The 8,250-nt window shown below is 44.8% G+C and overlaps 1 protein-coding gene across 1 annotated transcript in view; it reads left to right on the top strand.

The window, feature by feature from the left end:
• Positions 1 to 1,949: 1,949 nt before the first annotated feature.
• The window catches only part of LOC311237923 (cyclic nucleotide-gated channel beta-3-like), a gene marked incomplete at both ends in the record, with an annotated part of 80,551 nt that continues 74,250 nt past the window's right edge, over positions 1,950 to 8,250 (top strand). Inside the window, one exon of the mRNA XM_084325898.1 lies at positions 1,950 to 1,986. Within this exon, the coding sequence (XP_084182024.1) occupies positions 1,950 to 1,986 (37 nt within the window). The remainder of the gene's footprint in view (positions 1,987 to 8,250) is intronic.

Genomic DNA, 8,250 nt, shown 5'->3' with positions numbered 1-8,250 from the left:
GCTGCATTAGTTATTTTAATGAAGCGTCTATCCAAGGAGCATGTTACGACCCTGGCTCAAAGGCATGCAACATATCTGCAAACCGACACCAAAACCCGTGTTTAACCCAAAAAGACTACTCTAACAATGAATTACTGATACAAACTAAAGAACAAATGATAGAAGAACGTGACAACTCTCCCTCTAGCCACAGACAGACTGCATGTGTGACTGAAAGGCTGGTTTTAACCAAGGTAACCAATCAGCAGCAATTAGCTAATTAGTAGCCCTCACCTGCATGCCCAGTGACACAGGAATGATCAGGCTCATGGTACATAACAGAGCACTTTTAGCTTTCACAGTAAATCTCTTTAGGAGCATGTTGATTAACTTACTTACTTACTTATGCTCATTACGCCAGCTGGCGCATAGGGCAGCAACAAAGTTTATCCACTTGCATCTGTCTTTGGCCATCTTCTCTATGGTCCCCCAGCGCTGGTGGTGTTGCTGGAGCTACTTCTCTATAGTCTTACAGCATGTCGTTTTAGGCCTCCCTTTCTTTCTTTTGCCTTCTGGGGTCCAGTGTAATACGACTCTTGGGATCGTGTTGATGTCCATTCTGATGACATGGCTAATCCAGATGAATGAATGAATGAATGTCATCTTTCAAAAGAGACCATGTGCTATATAAAGCAGGGAGGGGCAACTGGCGGGCCGCATGCGGCCCTCACCGACGCTCCATGCGGCCCCAGGTCAATATTTATAAAAAAATAAAAATAAAATTATATATATATATATTTTGCATTCGACTAATAGGTTGGCAGTCGACTATGGCTCCTTTCGATCGATTAGTCGACTATTCTACTAATAGGGGTCAGCCCTAGTGTGGACATATTCAACACTGTTGAAAGTGCCGTGCAGCAATATGGGGGGTTTGATAAACTGTCCGCTGTTGTTACCGATGGAGCACCCACGATGAAAGGAACACACACAGGATTCGCCGGGCTTCTAAGGCAGAGTGGCGTTGAGTGTCCAATGCTGCACTGCATTATACATCAGGTAAGTTCGCTAACATAATTTCCATCTATTGTGGGTCACTAATAATCAGGGGGGCGGTGGTCATGCCACGCGGTACCACGCCGTCCCAGCACTTTTCTGAGCAGAAGTACGCGCACGGATGTGCACGTGCGTGCACGCGTGCGCACACAAAAATGAAACGTTATTTCATCTGATGCAGATCGCATGCACAAACATTGAAGTTGACATTCCTTCTATTGTGCGCCAACAGGAGAGAACACAAGTGTCTCATTAAAGACAGAACCATTATTGACCCACTGTGGGGGGAGGGTGAATGTCATGCCAGTTTGATAAAGGGTCAATGGGAGGCACTCAGGAATGTTTTGTTTAGTAGCAGGATAAAAGTTTATACATTTAACAAAATAATTTATTATTGCACTTTTGATTTAATGTTGTAGTGAAATGCAGCAGGAATGCTGCTCTGTGTTTGTTGAGCAGTGGGCTTTAAGTTCATACATTTATTTTAATAGAAGCCTTAATTATAATTGGTCATTTTTGTATATATTTGGGTTACACAGCAATACTTTCAAATTCAGCTGTATTTATAAATTCATAAAGTTGAAATTAAGCATTACTAAATGCGTTTGAAATGGAATAAAAACAAAGTTACAACAAATTATAATAGTTGATATGCCTTATTTATCACATCTGTGACTATTATGGGCTATTTGAGTGATGGTACTACTGGCGGGACTGCCAATAAACAATGCGGCCCCCCAGATTGAGTGTGGAAATTTAGTGGCTCTCACCATATACAAAGTTGCCCACCCCTGGTGTAGGCTATAGCTGAGGCTGTTCAACAGCACTCGGAAATGGGAATAGGATTGGGGGACAGGACATTTCTCGGCTCTTGGGTGGATGGGCGGACAATTAACTTGTCATGCCTCAAGAACATGATGTCTCCCCTGCATCTCACAGCCCTCATCTCCGGCAAGTGCTCTTTCCTTTTTTGTCTAACCGCCTCCGTATAATCCTCATTGATATACAAGTCGAATCCTTGCAGCCTTTTAGCCCTCTTCATGACAGCAATCTTGTCTTTGAACTGAACAAGCCTGGCGATGATCGGCCTAGGTCTAGCTCCGCTCTGTCCAGAAGGTTGACCCATCCTTTGAACTTGTTCCATCTCTATCCCTGTTAGTTGCAGTTTGTCAGAAAAACAGGTTACGCACCTTGGACACTGCATAATCCCAGCTCTTGGATTCCATCAATCACAATGTTGTTTGTTCATGATTGTCCCTCCATTTAGTCCATTTTCCCGAGAAGCGAGAGGATGTTCTCGCTTATGTTTGCAACCAGAGTCCAGTTCTGAGATCTTTGAAGTAGACTTCTTTCCACGTCTTTTTGAGTGTAGTGTAGACTCTTGCGTAAATCACTCACTTCTCTCGCAAATTCGTCCAGTCTCTTGTTGGTTGTCTCAATCGTTTAAAACTGCGCTCCTGTTGATCCAGAAGCTCTTTATAAAACCCCTTCTGTTGATCCAAGAGCTCACGAACTTGCGATAACGAGACTGTTACGACCCCTGTGAGTCTAAGGGTAAAGGGCTGTAACATAAATGTTGGTTGATAGAAATGATGGACCAAGTTTGTAAACACAATGATATTTATTGGTAAATGCAAAGGAAGCACATGTATCTCAAGGGTGAGCCAAGGCCAAAACAACAAACAAACACCACTATTCTCCAAATAAACCAACCTAATCTATGGTAAAAGAAATTACATTGTCTAAACTACCCTTACCTAACAAAAACAGGGGAAAACAATGTCCAAAGGAAATGGCAGCTCACCCCATCCGTGCTTCCTGAAAAAGAGGAAAAGAACACACATTAGAGATATATACAAGAATGGCAAAATATATACAAAACAATCTATAGCCATCTATGATCTCTGTGGCCACGCACACACAGAGGCAATTTCCAAAACACAAAGGTCAATAAACAAATGCAATAGTATCAAAGTCAATGTCTCAAAATATCACTAGGCCTAGCCTCATGCCAGAGAGAGAGGCATGACTGAAGTGAGCAGCCATGTTTTAACAGGGGGTGGTGATCCAGGATTGGGTGGTGAGTGATGGTTATTGATTGGGTCTTGGAGTCTTGAAACCCATCCACCAATCGGTGCTGTGCTGCTATGTAGTCCACCAATGGAAGGGCAGGCATAGCAGGGACCAATGATGGAGGACGGGTTCTGGCTGGAGCGAGGAAACAAAATGGAGAACAAGACACACACTGGGGAAGCACATACATTGGGATGGAACACCCCCACACATAAGACAAAAACATGTTTGACATATATCATCATCATCATCATCATCATCATCATTTTATTTATCCGTACATGGAATCACCACAGTCCAACAGTACATATTCACATAATTCACAAAAAATACCATGGCCGAAAGGAACAGGAAGAAGAAAAAATCTTATATATACCTGCCCCTATGTGTTATATAACACATAACATCAACAAAACATGTTTTTAACAATGAGATTCCCATCTCCGAGATAATTTAATATGTACTTCCAAAGTAGAGAGCTATGAAAAAAACAAGCAGTTGGTGCAACAACCACTCGGGTCAACAATGAACGAGTCAACCAACAACAAGTTGACAGCATGAGATTCTTATCTCCGAGATAGAGCATCCCTATCCCGAGATTCTCGGATCCCTTCTTATGCCTTATTTCGAGGTTATAATTTTGGACTATGAGCGCCCAGCGCATGAGGCGCTGATTGTGGTTGTACATCCGCGACAGAAATATCAATGGGTTGTGGTCGGTGTATACTACCACTGGTAACACGCTTGAACCGACATATACCTCAAAATGTTGCAAAGCATACAACATAGCCAAAGTCTCCTTTTCAATAGTGGAATAGTTTAGTTGATGTTTTAAAAATTTCCGGGAAAAATAACAAACTGGGTGACTGACACCATCGTGATCCTCCTGTAATAACACTCCTCCAGCTCCCACCCCGCTGGCATCCACCTCCAACTAGAACGGCAGGGAGAAATCTGGAGCAGAGAGAACAGGGGAACTGCATAAGAGAGCTTTAACACCTTCAAATGCATTTTGACAATCAGCTGTCCAAAATGAATGGTTTGGACAGGCTACACAGAAGAGTGAGAGAAGTGACGACAGAAGAAAAATTTCTGCAAAAGCCACGGTAATACCCAGCCATCCCAAGGAATCTACGCAATTCCCGCCTAGTAGTAGGCACTGGAAAGGTTGTGATTGCAGATATTGTTGCATCCACCGGACGCACTTGTCCTTGTCCTACCTGCTTACCAAGATAGGTAACCGTAGCCTTGCCGAACTCACACTAGGCAAGGTTAAGGGTCAGGGAGGCTTCAGCTAAGCGGTCAAAGACAGTTTGTAAGGTTGTCATGTGGTCACGCCAGTTGGTCGAATAGACAACCAGGTCATCGAGATAGGCATTACAATTTGGAACACCAGCCAGGTTCACCAGTCACTGGAAAGTGGCCGGGGCATTACACTTTCCAAAAGGCATCACAGTATATTGCAAAAAAACAAACGCAGAGATTTCCGAGGCACGGGGGTCAAAGGGACCTGCCAGTAACCCTTTAACAAATCTAGTTTGCTAACATAGGTGGCAGATCCAAGGTTGTCAATACAATCTTCCATGCGGGGCAGTGGGAAGGAATCAGGTACGGTGACAGCATTTACCTATCGGAAATCAGTACAAAATCTAGGAGTTCCATCCGATTTGGGAGCCAACAAGCAAGGTGAACTCCAGGGACTGCAACTTGGCTTGGCTAAACCATGTTTCAACAAATAGTCAACCTCCTGTTGCATCATGGCTCTCTTGGTGATGTTAACATGGTATGCATGTTGCTTGCATTGTTAACATTAATATCATGGGCCAATACAGAAGTACAGGAGGGAACATCAACAAACAGAGCCATGTAGGCCTGAATCAAAGTTGTGATGTCCTCTCGCTGCTCCTCAGGTAAGTGTGCCAAGTTAGTGGGTAGGTTCAATAACATCTCAGTGTTGGACAATCTAGCACACTGATGTGCTGCATTGCGCAACTCTAAGCCATCTACATCCTCACCACTAACGTTAGGAGAGTCTGGAACTATAGGAGTTGAGGCAACAGCAGAGACAGCCAGTCCTGCTGTCTGGTCTGAGGTCTTTACCTGCAGACTATCTCTGGAGAAATATGGTTTTAGCATATTGATGTGGCAAACACGAGAGTGACGTTTACGATCAGGTGTGCAAACTACATAGTCAGTATCACTTATTTTCTTGTCTATTGCATAAGGTCCGGAAAAACAAGCAGAAAGAGCAGAGCCAAGGATAGGTAACCTTATCACCTGGCTGGAAAGATAGAGAAACAGCTTTCTCGTCATAGTGCCGCTTCATAGTTCTCTGGGAATAAGAGAGCGCTTCTTTTGCGAGAGAGCACGCCTGATGCAGTCGCTCTCGGAACTGGCTAACAAAATCAAGAACATTAGTGGGTGTGCTGGCACCCTTTGACATGAACCGTTCTTTAAGAACTTTCAGAGGTCCTCTAACAGTGTGCCCGAAAACGAGCTCAGCAGGACTGAAACCAAGAGACTCCTGCATGGTCTCTCGTGCAGCAAATAGAACAAGGGGGACACCCTCATCCCAATCTTTCTCTGTGTCTAAGCAATATTTACGCAACATGGACTTTAATGTCTGATGCCAACGTTCTAGAGCCCCCTGAGTTTCAGGGTGGTAGGCACTGGACACTATATGTCGGATACCCAAGTTCAAGTTCAAGTTTCTTTAATAGTTGTCATACAGAAGTACAGAATACTTTTATACAAAATGCTTCTTTCTGTTACGCTCCAGAGACTGTGCTAGACAAAAGATAAGTATGAAATAAAATAGTATAGCATGTAAAAAATAGAAGTCACGTATGTAGACACAGTGTTCAGTATATACATATGTACAATGTTCAATGCAGAATAGAAGTAACTGAGTTACCATACAATATACAATATACTATGCAATATACTAATATACAATATACTATATAGTGCAGAGCAGAAATGGGATGAGGTACAATTTACAGTAAGGTGTACTGAGGTATGGGTTGTAGTGCAAATCCTTTACCAATAAATATAAAGTGTGTTTAGGTGTTCTAAAGTGTGGAGAGTGGGTGCTGCAGTGTGTTGTTTGTTTAAAGTGGGTGTGGATGTGTGTGTTGTGAGTGCATTTGATGGTTGTTGCATAGTGTTATTGTTCGTTGAGCAACCTGATGGCCTGGGGATAGAAGCTTCTTCTGAGTCTTTCTGTGCTTGTCATGAGACTCTGGTATCGCTTGCCTGACCGCAGCAGTTCAAAGAGGCAGTTGTTTGGGTGGCTGGAGTCCTTGATAATTCTCTTAGCCTTACCCCTGCACCACTTGTTGTAAATGTTCTGGAGAGTGGGAAGCCCCCCTCCAATTGTGCGTTCGGCTGAACGTGCCACTCTCTGTAGTCTGCTACGGTCTTGTGCAGTGCTATTCCCAAACCAGGAGGTGATATTGCCAGTCAGGATGCTCTCTATTGTACATGAGTAGAAGTTCTTAAGGATCTTCTGACTGACTTTGAACTTCCTTAGGCGCCTGAGGAAGTAGAGGCGTTGTCGTGCCTTCTTCACAACACTGTCAATGTGTGTGGTCCATGTCAAGTCCTCGGATATGTGGGCTCCGAGGTACTTAAAACTGTTCACTCTCTCAACCAGTGCCCCGTCGATGCTGAGGGGGCTGTAGTCCCTGACCCCCGACCTCCTAAAGTCCACAATCATCTCCTTTGTTTTGCTGACGTTCAGGGAGAGGCTGTTCTCCTGGCACCATCCCGCCAGGACCTTGACCTCTTCCAGGTAGGCCCTCTCGTCGTTTGCAGAGATCAGGCCCACCACTACTGTGTCGTCAGCAAATTTGATGATTGTGTTGTTGTTCCACTGAGCCACACAGTCATGTGTGTACAGGGAGTAGAGGAGGGGACTCAGAACACAGCCCTGGGGGGCCCCTATGTTGAGGGTGATGGATGAGGAGGTGCAGTTGCCTGCTCTCACCACCTGGGAACTGCCCGTCAGGAAGTCCAAGACCCACTGGCAGAGGTCATAGTTCAAGCCCAGGTCCCTGAGCTTGGCTATGAGTTGGGAGGGGACTATGGTATTGAATGCTGAGCTGTAGTCGATGAATAGCATTCTCACATAGTTCCCCTGCCTCTTGTCCAGGTGTGATGCTGCTGTGTGCAGCACATGGGCTATGGCGTCCTCCGTGGACCTGTTGGGGCGGGATGCAAATTGCACGGGGTCCAGGTTGATGGGGAGGGAGAAGCAGATGTAGCCCTTTACTAGCTTCTCAAAGCACTTCATGGCTATGGAGGTGAGAGCTACAGGGCGGTAGTCGTTGAGGCAAGCAGGCTTGGATTTTTTAGGTACAGGGATGATAGTGAACTTCTTCAGGCAGGTGGGGATGACAGCCTGTTCCAAGGACAGGTTAAATATGTCAGTGAATACCGGGGCCAGTTGGTCGGCACAGACTTTTAGGACGCAGCCGGGGGGACTGTAACACTTGCTCAAACATCCTAGACAGAAAGTTGGTGCCTTGGTCAGTCTGTACTACCTTAGGCAGTCCAAACGTGGAGAAGAACTTGGTCAAAGCCTTAATTATTACAGGAGCTGTAATTCTGCGAAGAGGTATAGCCTCAGGAAAACGGGTGGCAGTACACATTATTTTCAACAAAAACTGGTTGCCGGCTTTGGTCTTCGGCAACGGACCAACACAATCAACTATGACATGTTCAAATGGTTCACCGACCACTGGTATAGGACAGAGGGGAGCAGGTGGAATTACCTGGTTTGGCTTTCCGGTGATCTGACAAGTACTACAGGTACGACAGTACTGTGCTACATCGGACTTCAAACTGGGCCAAAAGAAATGTTGAAGTATTCTGTTGTATGTTTTATTGACTCCCAAATGTCCAGACCAAGGGTGGTCATGGGCCAAGAACAGTACATGCTGACGATAAACTGCAGGGATAACAATCTGATACAGTGCTCCAGTCTGGTTTCTGATCTGGTAGCTCTATCTCTGATTGCGCATGCTCTGCCAGTCTAGTACCATGGGACCTCCATGTACGCATCAAAACTCCTTCATCCACAAAATAAGAATGCAACTCTTTCATCTGTTCTGTCTCAAGAGAAGAGAAACATTTTCCAAG

Source organism: Notolepis coatsorum, assembly GCF_963971535.1.
Source record: "Notolepis coatsorum genome assembly, chromosome: 12".
Taxonomy (NCBI): Eukaryota; Metazoa; Chordata; class Actinopteri; order Aulopiformes; family Paralepididae; genus Notolepis; species Notolepis coatsorum.
Note: the sequence above shows the minus strand (reverse complement) of the source record. Positions and strands in the feature narration are given on the sequence as shown.